Below are 13,460 nucleotides of genomic sequence, written 5' to 3'. Positions count from 1 at the left end.
ACTTATTTTAATGAGCACTAACTATGTACCAGGACTCTACACTATTCTGTGAGTACTTTCAATACAAAAAGACTTAGGAAAAATAGCTTATCATGTCCCTGCTGAATAAAGGCCAGACCTTCCTTGGCCTCAGTAGGCCTCACAAGGTTCCTAACATTCTCTTCAGGCTCCGGAGGGCCCGAACACTCGTACAGAGGTGAGCAGACAGTCAAATCTCCACAGCTTATCACTGTGTGAGCACCTGAGCTTCTGTTTCCTCATCGCTAAAGCAGAGATAACACCATCTTGTTGGTTTATGGTGAGGGAAGGGAGATTTTGTGATGTGCCTTTCCTGGTACCTGGCACACAATGGGCATTTGGTAAATGGCAGGACTAGATCCCACCATTATTAGTAAACTCTATTCTGTGTGGTAGGTTTAAGCACCTCTTCCCAGTGGAGTCTGTCCGTCAGACTTCTCCTGAATAACCAGGTACTGAGGCAGGATAAGGCCTGTGGGTCCTTTCCTGGGCTCCTGCCACATGGCTTCCTGCCTCACTGGCGTTCAGCCATGTTGGTCTCCAGCTTGTTCTGGGCACAGGCAGGAGGGTCCGCCAGGGTTTCCAGTCTGGTCTCTGATTCACTGGTATGGGTCTCTCCCCAAATTCAGACGGAGTTTAAATCTAATTGTAACTTTGATGTGTAGCAATACCTGTGATATTAAAATCCCCTGTAAGTCTGCTTTCTGTTTTCTGCGAACTTGGAGGCCATTGCTATATTGACAGCGTATTTGGAGTTCCCCTACATAGGGCTGGGTACCTGCCTGAAGATGAACCATCTAAACCATCCCAAAACCTCGGGATAACTATTTGTCCTCAATTATTCCTACCTCTCTCCCTTTCTTTACAACAGAAAAGTGCTACTGTCTTTAACCAACAGCTTTTACTTGTCACATTCCAGGGGAATTTTTCCCAATAAGTAGTGCCCTTATAGATACTAATGACATTTGTGTCCCATGGTTTGTTTTCTCCCAATTCACAAATTCTATGTTTAGCAATAAAAATTTGTCTAGCACAACACTAGACACTATGGAAAAATAAATATGGAGCAGAAGACTGACTAATCCTGAGGCATTCCCATCCTTGATGAGGAGGCAAGATAGTCATGAGAAACAACTAGGGATGGACGTGGTGGCTTACACCTGTAATCCCAGCACTTTGGGAGGCCAAGGCAGGAGGATTGCTTGAGCCCGGGAGTTTGAGACCAACCTGGGCAACATGGAAAAACCCTGTCTCTGCAAAAACAAAAAATCACCTAGGCATGGTGGCATACACCTATAGTCCCAGTTACTTGTAAAGCAGTCTAGGGTCAATATAGCAATCTCATTGTCTGACGTGTTATCCAGAGTTCTTTGTCTCATGACCAGGAAAATTAAGAAGCGTGGACCCCAAGGGTGTCAAACCCAATTTTTTTAGTGAAACCTTAGAGATAATTCTATCAAATCTTACCCAGTTTGATCATGAGGTGAGATTCTCGTAAAGCATTTATAGCCCTCTACAAATTTTTGTTAAAAAGCGGATCAGTGCCTTAAGAAAGCCTTGTTGTGCTTTTATTTCAATGCCCAATTTACATAAAAAAATAGAATATCCTTTTGAATTTAGTCAATATGTTCACACACAGAATTTCCTTTGCAAGATTTTTTTTTTTGAGGTAGAGTCTCACTCTGTCACCCAGGCTAGAGTGCAGTGGCGCTATCTTGGCTCATTGCAAGCTCCGCCTCCTGGGTTCACGCCATTCTCCTGCCTCAGCCTCCCAGTAGCTGGGACTACAGGCGCCTACCACCACACCCACCTAATTTTTTTTTATTTTTAGTAGAGATGGGGTTTCACCGTGTTAGCCAGGATGGCCTCGATCTCCCGACCTGGTGATCCGCCCACCTCGACCTTCCAAAGTGCTGGGATTACAGGCGTGAGCCACCGCGCTATGCTGCAAGATTATTTTTGTAATCCTTCCACAACTCACTCAAACCTTCAGCTTTATCTTAACCTAATTCAAAACAATCCTTTATTTCTAGGCAAAATTTACATTTCCATGCCTTATTATAATCTTTTACCAAAACACATTTTACTTTCCTTACACACATTGCACGTAAATCTATTTTCAGTAGTCTCTAATTTCCCTTGGGAAGAAAGTGGCTGGGTTTAGGCAGGGACAGGTTTTTAAGTGGACTGTAGATCCTTCTAGCAGGAAAGCCTGATATTTGAAGAAGCGATTGTCTGTTAGCCAGAGATTCCAATGTAGCTGGATGCAGAACAGGTGCCTCAAACATAAGGATTGAATGACTGTTCTCCCTGTGATGGGGACAGCACTGAGGCTAACAGTTGTCTCTCGAAGGTGGCTTCTTCTTGACTGTTGAAGGTGGAATTTTGCTGTTTGCAGATGGGGCATGGAGCCTGGTCCCTAATAGAGGGATGTGGGAGGGAGAGAAATTGGGGAACTAGAGGCCTTGGACAAAGGGCCAATAGTGACCCCCACAGAGAAAATCTCATTTCATTAGGTGGCATGGTAGGGACTGAAATGTTAGGTAAAAACTCTGACTCTAAATTTTTTCCAGGCAGAGGTTAGAAGGAGAGGTTTTCGGGTTTGATAGTCTACCCCCACAGCATGCCTCCTAGCAGAAGAAAATTGTCGCATAGAGGAACTGTTCAAATTCATTGGGCAGACAGAGTCTCAGCCTTGCCAGTGCTGCCCTCGCCACCCAGAGACTGCTGAGCCCCTGTACGTCCACCACCACCACCCACTCCAGACACTGAACATCCAGTCATAGATTAAAATGAGCTGGTTCAGAAGGCCAAGCTGGCCGAGCAGGCTGAGCAATATGATGACATGGTAGCCTGCATGAAGTCTGTAACTGAGCAAAGAGCTGAATTATCCAGTGAGGAGAGGAATCTTTTCTCACTTGCTTGTAAAAATGTTGTCGGAACCCGCAGGTCATCTTGGGGGGTCGTCTCAAATATTGAACAAAAGACAGAAGGTGCTGAGAAAAAACAGCAGATGGTTTGAGAATACAGAGAGAAAATTGAGACAGAGCTAAGAGATACTATCTCTTTTGGAAAAGTTCTTGATCCCCAATGCTTCACAAGCAGAGAGCAAAGTCTTCTATTTGAAAATGAAGGGGGATTACTACCGTTACTTGACTGAGGTTGCTGCTGCTGATGACAAGTGAGGGATTGTGGATCCGTCACAACAAGCATACCAAGAAGCCTTTGAAACCAGCAAAAAGGAAATGCAACCAACACATCCTATCAGACTGGATCTGGCCCTTAACTTCTCTGTGTTCTATTATGAGATTCTGAACTCCCCAGAGAAAGCCTGCTGTCTTGCAAAGACAGCTTTTGATGAAGCCATTGCTGAACTTGATACATTAAGTGAAGAGTCATACAAAGACAGCAGGCTAATAATGCATTTACTGAGAGACAACTTGACATTGTGGACATCAGATACCCAAGGAGACAAAGTTGAAGCAGGAGAAGGAGGGGAAAATTAACCAGCCTTCCAACTTTTGTCTGCCTCCTAAAATTTACACAGTAGACCATTTGTCATCTGCACTATCCCACAAATAGTTTTTGTTTACGACAGGTTTATGTTACTTCTATTTGAATTTCTGTATTTCCCATGTGGTTTTTATGTTTAATAGTAGGGGAGTAGAGCCAGTTAACATTTAGGGATTTATCTGTTTTCTTCTTGAGGTGGCCAATATGGGGATGTGGAATTTTTATACAACTTACAAATGTTTGACACAGTACTTTTGATACATTGCGGCTTCACAAGGGCCAGTGTTAAAACTGCTTCCATATCTAAGCAAAGAAAACTGCCTACATATTGGTTTGTCCTGGTGGAGAATTAAAGGGATCATTGGTTCCAGTCACAGGTGTAGTAATTGTGGGTACTTTAAGGTTTGGAGCACTTACAAGACTGTGATAGAAACAGTTATCCCATGGATCCCACATGGTATATCTGTAGAATACTCAACCTCAATGTGCACACCTTTGACTACAGCTGCAGAAGTTTTCCTATAGACAATCGTAACCCATCTTACTCTGGGTAAGGGCAGAAACGGTTCACATTCCATTATTTGTAAAGTTACCTGCTGTTAGCTTTCATTATTTTTGCTATGCTCATTTTATTTGTATTTAAATGTTTTAGGCAACCAAAGAACAAATGTAAAAGTAAAGATGCAGTAAAACTGAATTGATTGATATTCATTACTTACGTATATCAAGCACAGCAGTAAATCAAAAACCCATGTATTTAACCTTTTTTAAGGTTTTTTGCTTTTGTGATTTTTAAGTTTTTTGCTTTTGTGATTTTTTTTTTTGATATTTGCCTAACATGCATGTGCTGTAAAATAGTTAACAGGTAAACAACTTGAGATGATGGCTAGCTTTGTTTAATGTCTTATGAAATTTTTATGAACAATCCAAGCATAATTATTAAGAACACGTGTATTAAATTCATCTAAGTGGAATAAAAGTTTTATGAATAGAAAAAAAGATTTGGCTGGTTGCGTTGGCTCATGCCTGTAATCCCAGCACTTTGGGAGGCCGAGGTGGGCGGATCATGAGGTCAGGAGATGGAGACCATCCTGGCCAACATGGTGAAACCCTGTCTCTACTAAAAATACAAAAATTAGCCAGGTGTGGTGGCAGGTGCCTGTAGTCTCAGCTACTTGGGAGGCTGAGGCAGGAGAATGGCATGGGAGGCAGAGCTTGCAGTGAGCCCAGATTGTGCCACTGCACTCCAGCCTGGGCGACAGAGTGAGACTCCATCAAAAAAAAAGAAAAGAAAAAAAAGAAAAGAAAGGGAAGGGGGAAGGGAGGGAAGATAGAAGGAAGGAAGGGAAAGGAGGGAGGGGAAGGGAGGGAAGGGAGGGGGCAGGTCAGGGAAGGGAAGGAGGAAGGAAGGAAGGAAGGAAGGAAGGAAGGAAGGAAGGTAGGTAGGTAGATTGGTTCATTGGACAGTAGTGGGTTTTTACATGCAGGAAAAAAAAACCCAAATGGAGAGGCGGGTATTCACTGAGGGTGAAATATCCTCCCATACAGTGCCATGAATACCTATCACTGGGGGACAAAAAGGTCCTTACTAGCTGAAAATTTAGACTGATATCTTGAATTCTCCCTGTTTCTAGGAAATCACAAAAACAGCAATTTGAGTTACATTCCTGGTTACTAAGGCACTGGCTCACTCTATCTAACAAAATTATATTCCCAGGTTGTAAAAACACCTTCAGCATAGCATACAAAGAAAGGATAGGAGACGTGATAGCCACAAAGGAGAGAATGGAAGAAAATGCGATAGGAAAGACTGGAAGTCCTGGTGCCGACACCATGATGGGCTGTCAGGGACTGGAGTTAGTTCAGGAGCCTTCAGATAACACTGAGGTGTAGCCTCAGCCAGAAACCTTCAGTTGTCCCAGGACCTCCTTCCAACCCCATGCGATGGCTAGGTCTTCCATAAATGGAAACTGGATTGGAACATAGCTGACATTCCCAACACCCGACGGCGATGGGGGATTGACAGAGTCCTCTCCAGCAAGCCTGTCCTCTGCGTCTTACAGATCTGGTGGCTGCCCTAACCACTCTTAACTGACCAACAGAGGCCTGGTATTTGTTTGATTTTGAGAGGGAAAAAAAAAAAAAAAAAAACTGGAGAAGAAACCGCAGAAAGTAAAGTATTGGAGGGTTGCTCCTACTCACCCTTCCAACATATCCCAGATGACCCCCTATGGGTGAAGCAGTCTAGGGTTATTGTAGCAGTCTCCTTGTCTAAGGTGTTATCCAGAGTTCTTTGTCTCATGACCAAGAAAATTAAGGAGCATGGATACCAAGGGTGAGGTTGGAGTGAAAGTTTAATAAGTGAAAGAGGAAAGTTCTCGGCAGCAGAGCAGGGGATTGACCTGAAATAGGGTTGTTGTTTTACAATTAAATATGAAGGTTTTTATAAGAAACTTCCCTTATCTGTGCAGGTGCTGTGTAACTTACCTTATCTGTGTGGCTACCTGTGTATCCTCCCTTATTTGTGCAGCTGTCAGCATGTCTTAGGCAAGCACAGGGTGCAGCTTCTCTTGCCTGAGCAACTATGGGCATGTTTTAGGCAAGCTCCCACCCCACCCCATGCAAGTTCTCATGGAGCCCACTGTGTACATGCCCAAAAAAGGGAGGAAACTTTTTCCTGGGAGTCCACTGATTACACAGAGAACCAAGGCGTTTCTGTGTTGGGCCTCACTCCCTTATCTGTGCCTGTAGCTTGATTTTTCCAAGCTGCTGTCTATGTGCCTGCAGCTTGATTTTTTTCCAGACTGCCCTTTTGTTTGAAAGAATTTCACCGAGGACCTGCCCTAATTGTCTGCCTGCTTTTTTTCTTTCTCCTCCCTCACTTGGGAGGCTGAGGCAGGAAGATCACCTGAACTTGAGGAGGTCGAGGCTACAGTGAGTAGTGATTGCACCACTGTACTCCAACCTGGATGACAGAGTGAGATTCTGTCTCAAAAAACAAACAAACAAAAAACCAAAAAAACATACACACACAGAGAAACCAAAAAACCAACAACAGGAAACCTGGAAACAACCAGGTTTTTCCTATCAATAAGAGAATGGTGATACTGACTATAGTATACTCTTACATTGGAACACTATTCAGCTATGAAAAGGAACAAACTGTCATTTGTTTTTGAGACAGTGTTGCTCTGTCACCCAGGTGGGAATGCAGTGGTGTGATCATGTCTCTCTGCAGCCTCAACTTCCTGGGCTCAAGTGATTCTCCCGCCTCAGCCTCCCAAGTAGCTGGGACCACAGGCACACATCACCATGCTCAGCTAATTAAAAAAATTTTTTTTTGTAAAGATGAAGTCTTCCTGTGTTGCCCAGGTTGGTCTTGAACTCCTGGGTTCAAGTGATCCTCCTGCCTTGACCTCCCAAGTACTGTGATTATGAGATTATAGGCATTAGCCACTGCACCTGGCCAGACAGTTAATACCACAACAACATAGATCAATCTGAAAAGCATTATGCTAACTGAAAGAAGCAAGATTCAAAAGAGTATCTACTGTATGATCCCATTTTTGTGATGTGCCAGAACAGGCAATACTACTCCATGGTACAAAAAAAAAAAAACCAAAACAAAAAAAAATCAAAACATCCTCTGGGGATGGGGGTGGGGATTGACTGGGAAGGGACACAGAGGAATAAGATTTCTGAGGTAGTGGTAGTGAGTGTTCTGTATCTTAAAAGGGGTTTGCATTCCTAGGTGATAACCTTAAAAAAGAATCATAAACAAATACTGAACTCTAGTTAATGATATGCAGGCTGAAGCATTTAAGGGTGATGTCTGCAGCCTGCTTTGAAATGAATCGGAAAAGAAGATAGACTGATGGAAGGAGAGACAGTTGAGACGGAGGGGTAGATGGATAGATATGTGATAAAGTGAACATAGCTAGATGCTCCTCGAAGAATGTAGGAGGAGGCTATCCAGGTGTTCACTATGCAATTCTTTGAATTTTGCTGTGTTTGAAATTCTTCATAATAAAAAGATAGAAAAAAAACAATTAGAGAGCAGTTCTCAGGCTGGGTTTCCAAGCAGGTATGATGAGGCATAGAATAGAAGTATAATAGAACTGGCTGTTCAGAAGCCTCAACTATTACCCTCCGCTGTATGAGGCCTCTGCAGGTCATTGGCCTTTGCAGTTCTACTACCAGGAATCAGTTGACTCCTAGTTATTGTCCAAAAACGACCAGACTGGACATTAAACATGCTGTAATTACAGCTCCTGTCTTTGTAAAGGCTTTGCACCCTATCTTCCAAACAGATGAAGAAAAAATGCCTGCAAACTCCATGTATGAGCTACCCCTTTTGCAGCAGTGTGAGACGGGAACTATACTTGGCTTGCCTTAGCTGGGAAGTAGCTATGGAGATAGAGAGGTGGCTTGGCTTGCTGCAGGAGTTGGGAAAAGGGCAGGCCACACTGAACTGTGGAGGAGGGGGTGTTCCTTTTCCCCCAGAGTAAGTCTGTGCTTCATCCCAAGTTTCCTTACTTGCCTAGGACACTCTGGGTCCCCAGGCAGGAGGGGGCTCATTAAGCTAGATTCTCGCATCTGGCATCTGCCCATGAGCATGCAAGCCTTCATAACATCTCTGCTTCTGCTGTTTTCAAAGGTTGGAAAACAAAGAACCAGACCAAAGAGCAGGGAGACTGCTCCCACCTTCGGGCAGGGTGCCATCTTTGTTTTCCTCTCCAGGTGATCGTGTTGCCATCGAGCCTGGTGCTCCCCGAGAAAATGATGAATTTTGCAAGTCTGGCCGATACAATCTGTCGCCTTCCATCTTCTTCTGTGCCACACCCCCCGATGACGGAAACCTCTGCCGGTTCTACAAGCACAATGCAGCCTTTTGTTACAAGTGAGTGTCCACAGTCCCACTGGGTCACCTGGGACCTCTTTCCCTTCATTAGCTTGGTGCTGTTTCCTGTGGTTATTTCTTTATTCTTTTCAGCTCATAATTCCAAACATGTGGCATCACCTGGGCAGGCTCCTCTTCTTGGTGGCATTGAGAGAGGGCAGCCTCCCTAGGAATAAGACTGACTCACAGTGCTTGGTTTTAGTCTTTTAGTGTCAGTTTCCCTTACTTACAGCAACAATAGAAAAATACTGCTGAAAATCACTCACCCTCTGCAGACATCCTGGAGAGAATTCCTGTGGTTCATCCTCTGTTATTAGTTTCCACTGCAACCACCAGAAAGTTCATAACAACAATGACCTCAACTGGGCGTGGTGGCTCACACCTGTAATCCCAGCACTTTGGGAGGCCAAGGCAGGCAGATCGCGAGATCAGGAGATCGAGACCATCCTGGCTAACATGGTGAAACCCTGTCTCTACCAAAAAAAATACAAAAAATTAGCCGGGCATGGTGGCGGGCGCCTGTAGTCCCAGCTACTTGGGAGGCTGAGGCAGGAGAATGGTGTGAACCTGGGAGGTGGAGGTTGCAGTGAGCTGAGATCGCGCCACTGCACTCCAGTCTGGGTGACAGAGCAAGACTCCGTCTCAAGAAAAAACAAAACAACAACAACAATGACCTCGACAATAACAACAACACACCATGACAGCAACAGCTGACGTTTCCTGAGGTGCCGTGGTGTGCTGCCAGGGCTTGAGCTCTGGGATCCTGGATCTACTCCCTCCTAGCAAGTGAATTTGGAGAAATGATTTAACTTTTCTCTGCTTCAGTTTCATTTAATCACCAAAATATCAAATAAGGTGATGCATGGAGAGTCATAATTATTACTATGTGCCTGCCCTTGTGCTAATAAGTGCTTTGCATGCTTTAATTTATTTAATCTCCACAAGAATAATGGTGAGATGGGCACCGTTGTTGGGTTAACCAAGGCAGAAGGAAGCTCATTGACTTGGGCACACAGCAGAACCAAGAGTCAAACTGGGGTCTCTGTGAGTCTCAAGCTCCTGCCCTGTGCCCACTCCCCTACCCTACTCCAATTCTCACCCCTGAAATTGTGAAGTTGAGTCTGGAGGAAGCAAAGTGCCTGCCTTTCTTCATGGCCCCCCATGGCCCCAGCCATGGAGCTCTAAGGTGCCAAAGTGCCGCTTTCCCCCTGACCCAACTCAGTTGCATTCTCCTGCCACCCCAGCCTGGCCCCAGTGGTGGTTTTCAGCCAGGATGGGGCTTGTCCGATGGAGGCCAGGTGCCAGTCACAGGAACAATCTGGGAGCCTACCGGGAGCCTTGAGAGGAGTCACAGGCCAGAGACCTTGTGATGGGTTTAAGTCAACATCTGAACCTGCTCTAGAAGTAAGCAGGTTACCTGTGCAGAGTCCACCTTTCAGCAAGTGGTTCCTGAATGAACCCATCTTTCTGGGGCCCTTTCCAAGTCAAGACACCAAACAAAAGTTTCATGGAAGGCAGAAGAGCATAGTGGTGAAGCCCACTGGTCTCTGCCAGTTACAACTGTGTGACCTTGGGCAAGTCACTTAAATTTTGTAACCTCAATATCCTTGCCTGTGAAATAGAGATAGTAATGGTACCTCCCTCACAGAATTACTGATGAGATCCAATGAGAAAGGCATATCAAGTCTCCAGCATGAGGTCTGGCCCATAGTAGGTACTCAGTAAATGGTGCCAAGCTATGCCATACTCGTGGCCTAGTGGTCTGGGGATGGAGGTGCAGGAGTAGACCTGAAAGAGAGCCTTGTGCTGGTGGTTTATAGGGAATGATGGGGCTCTGGTTGGCAGTGGCAGTGGGGGTGCTGAGGAAGGTCTCTGGGGAGTCATACAGCCCCTGCCTTTCTTCTCCTCCCAGGGTGCTTTCTGCCTGTGTCCCCAGTTCTTCCCTACCCAAGCCCTCCTCTCTGATGTCTTTTTAGGATTCCCATACCACCACAGCCTCTTTATTTGTGTACCTACCTATTTTCTTTCTATTTTCCTGCTTCCTCCTTGGCTTCTTAATCATCCATTACCCAATTTGGCCTGTTTCCTGAACCCCATTGTAAAAACTACCAAGTTGCCTCATCGCTCTCTGGTGTTTACAAAGTCATGAAAGGTTGGGGCTGGGAGGAATCTTGGAGTCTTCTCATCCTTGTTCTCCATCAACCTCCACTGGACAAGATTGGAGAGGGTGGAGTCAGTGGTTTTCCCAAGGTCAGTGGCAGCGGGGCTGGCCTCCAGGACTCCTTGTGCATGCTTCTGCCTCCACACCAGATAGCTTTCCAACACGGTTGGCTGTGTTGGGTGCAGGCGGATGAGGCAGCGTCTGCTTAATCAGTAGAGTATTCTTCCTGATAACAATCTTCCCTCATCACCTTCCCCAATCCCATCTCTCCTCGATGTAGCTTCCATGCAGTCCACCCTCTGCATAGAGCCCTTCTGAGTTCTTCAGGAAGCCCAGATGTGGAAGGGCAGGCATGTCTGGGAGCCTGTGGAGTCCTTGAGAGAGTTTAGGAATCTTCACTATTTCATTTTAAACTTTTTCCCATTATGTAGAAGGGATACTTCTAGGGGGAGTAGAAGGAGTGTGACCGCAGTCAGAGCAGGAGAGTGGACTGGAGTAGGGAAAGTGATGGGAAAGAAGCCGAGGGGAAGGGATAAGGGGTGGTGGGCGGCAGCTGGGCCTCCGAAGGCCTGGGGAGTAGTTCTGTCAAGGATCAGGGACAGTGATAGGAGGACTCTGAGTTATTCTGTTGAAGATTAGGGACAGTGTTGAGAGGATCATGGGGATGAGCACATGGTTTGGCTGCCACATTTCTTTCTTTCTGGAACTTGAGGGTTTTCATGTTCCTGTGTGTGGAGATTTGGGGTGCTGGGTAAATCCTGGGCAGTGAGGAACTAGCAGAAATTGGATATTAATATTAGCTACACAGCTGCTCATACCAGGAGGCAGCTGATGTGGGACAGGCAGAGGATGTGGAATGAGGACACCGTGGTTAAGCCTGGCCTTCCACTCCCTAAGCTTCATAACCTTGGCAATTCTCTTAATGTCAGTGAGTTTCAGTTTCCTCTTCAGTAAAATAAAGGTTTTTTAAAAAGCCTGCCCTACCTGCCTAACATGGTTATCATGAGGATTAAATGAGGTAATGGATGAGCATGCTTCCTAATCTGTAAAGCTTTATGCAAATACTTGCTGTCATCATTAGCAGTATTATTGAGAGGGTCAAGATGCCAGTGGAAGTGAAAACCTAGAACCCAGAGTGAAGGTGACACATCATTTAATCAGCTATGTGGAACAGGCCCTTTTTCCTCTTAACTGGTCCTGGGTGAGCCGGGCAGCTGCTGTCCTCAGATGTGGTTCCTCTGGAATGTATAATATGGGGGGTGACTATCAGAGTGATGCCCATTGCTAAATCACTGTTCTGCAAAACTGGTGATAGTCAGGATTGTTTGCTAAAGTGAAACTAAAAAGGCTGTAAGTTTGAGAAGCAGACGAGATGCTGGAACGTGGCCATGTTAACTCCTTGTTAAGTAAACTTTTCGTTTATTAATGATAACCACCGTGCCTTACCTTGGATAGCACATTACAGAAAATGTAATGTGTTCATTTCACTGAATTGATTTCTCCAAAGAAAACCATGTTGCCTTCTTCAGATGGGGACACTGTGGCATGGGTTCTGGGATCAGAACATATCTGGCTTCTAATTTGAGCTCTTTGGGCCCCTCACTAGCTTTGAACCACTGGGGCAAGTCATTTAACCCACCAAGCCTGTTTCCTCATCTGTAAAATGGGAATGATAGTACCTACCACAGAACTATTCCAGGGCTTTACATGAGTTAATGTATATAAATTGCTTAGCACATTGCTCTGCACATAAATAAATGCTGGATGAATGTTAGCTATGGTTGTTATGACAGTAACGTTGGGCATGTATAATACTATTGTTAGCATTGTCGTTAACTCAGAGGATCTCTGTGTGTCGAATGATTCCTCAGGCTTCCTGACAACGTCACCTTTGAGGAAGGCGCCCTGATTGAGCCACTTTCTGTGGGGATCCATGCCTGCAGGAGAGGTGGAGTTACCCTGGGACACAGGGTCCTTGTGTGTGGAGCTGGTAAGAAACAGAAGCCACCCTGTTGCGGGTTCATTGACTAGGAATGCGGGGACCTCTCTGCCCATCTCATTCCCCCTCCAAGGCTTGAGATTTGTTCTAGAATCCTTCTGGGTAAGGGAGGATTGCAGTGTCCCGTTCCCTCCGTGACTAGCACTTTGCTAAACAAATGAGTATCTGCAGACATGATACTAACTAGGGTTATATGTCCTAGGCAACATAGTCCTTTCGTTCATTTAAAGAATGAATTGGCTGGGCACGGTGGCTCCCGCCTATAGTCCCAGCACTTTAGGAGACCAAAGCGGATGGATCACTTGAGCCCAGGAGTTCGAGACCAGTCTGGGCAACATGGTGAAACCCCATCTCTACAAAAAAATACAAAAATTAGCCGGTGTGGTAGTGTGTGCCTGTAGTCCCAGCAACTCAGAAGGCTGAGGTGGGAGGATCACTTGAACCTTCGAGGTCAAGGATGCAGTGAGCCATGATTGTGCCCCTAAACTCCAGTCTAGGTGACAGAAGAAGACCCTGTCTCAAAAAAAACAAGACCCCATATCAAAACAAACAAACAAAAAGAATGAATCTGGGCCATGCGCAGTGGCTCATGCCTATAACCCCAGCACTTTTGAAGGCTGAGGCAGGTGGATCACTTGAGGCCAAAAGTTCAAGACCAGCCTGGCCAACATGATGAAACCTCATCTTTACTAAAAACACAAAAATTAGCCGGGCGTGATGGTGCGCACCCTATAGTCCCAGCTACTTGGGAAGCTGAGACAGGAGAATCACTTGAACCTGGAAAGCAGAGGTTGCAGTGAGCCAAGATTGTGCCACTACACCCCAGCCTGGGCAACAGAGTGAGACTCAGTCTCACAAAAAAAAAAAAG

General features: G+C 45.4%; 1 protein-coding gene and 1 pseudogene across 2 annotated transcripts in view; both read left to right on the top strand.

The window, feature by feature from the left end:
• Window positions 1-13,460, top strand: part of SORD (sorbitol dehydrogenase) — a 44,839-nt gene that overhangs the window by 20,874 nt on the left and 10,505 nt on the right. For both annotated transcript variants that reach the window (XM_017872847.1, XM_017872848.1), the window contains exons 4-5: window positions 8,272-8,431; window positions 12,464-12,582. In XM_017872847.1, coding sequence (XP_017728336.1) covers window positions 8,272-8,431; window positions 12,464-12,582 — 279 coding nt within the window. The remainder of the gene's footprint in view (window positions 1-8,271; window positions 8,432-12,463; window positions 12,583-13,460) is intronic.
• LOC108530136 (14-3-3 protein zeta/delta pseudogene) lies at window positions 2,599-4,508 on the top strand (annotated as a pseudogene).

This window comes from Rhinopithecus bieti, unplaced genomic scaffold (genome assembly GCF_001698545.2).
Source record: "Rhinopithecus bieti isolate Rb0 unplaced genomic scaffold, ASM169854v2 scaffold_6945, whole genome shotgun sequence".
NCBI classification, from domain to species: domain Eukaryota; kingdom Metazoa; phylum Chordata; class Mammalia; order Primates; family Cercopithecidae; genus Rhinopithecus; species Rhinopithecus bieti.
This window is presented reverse-complemented; position numbering and strand designations above follow the sequence as displayed.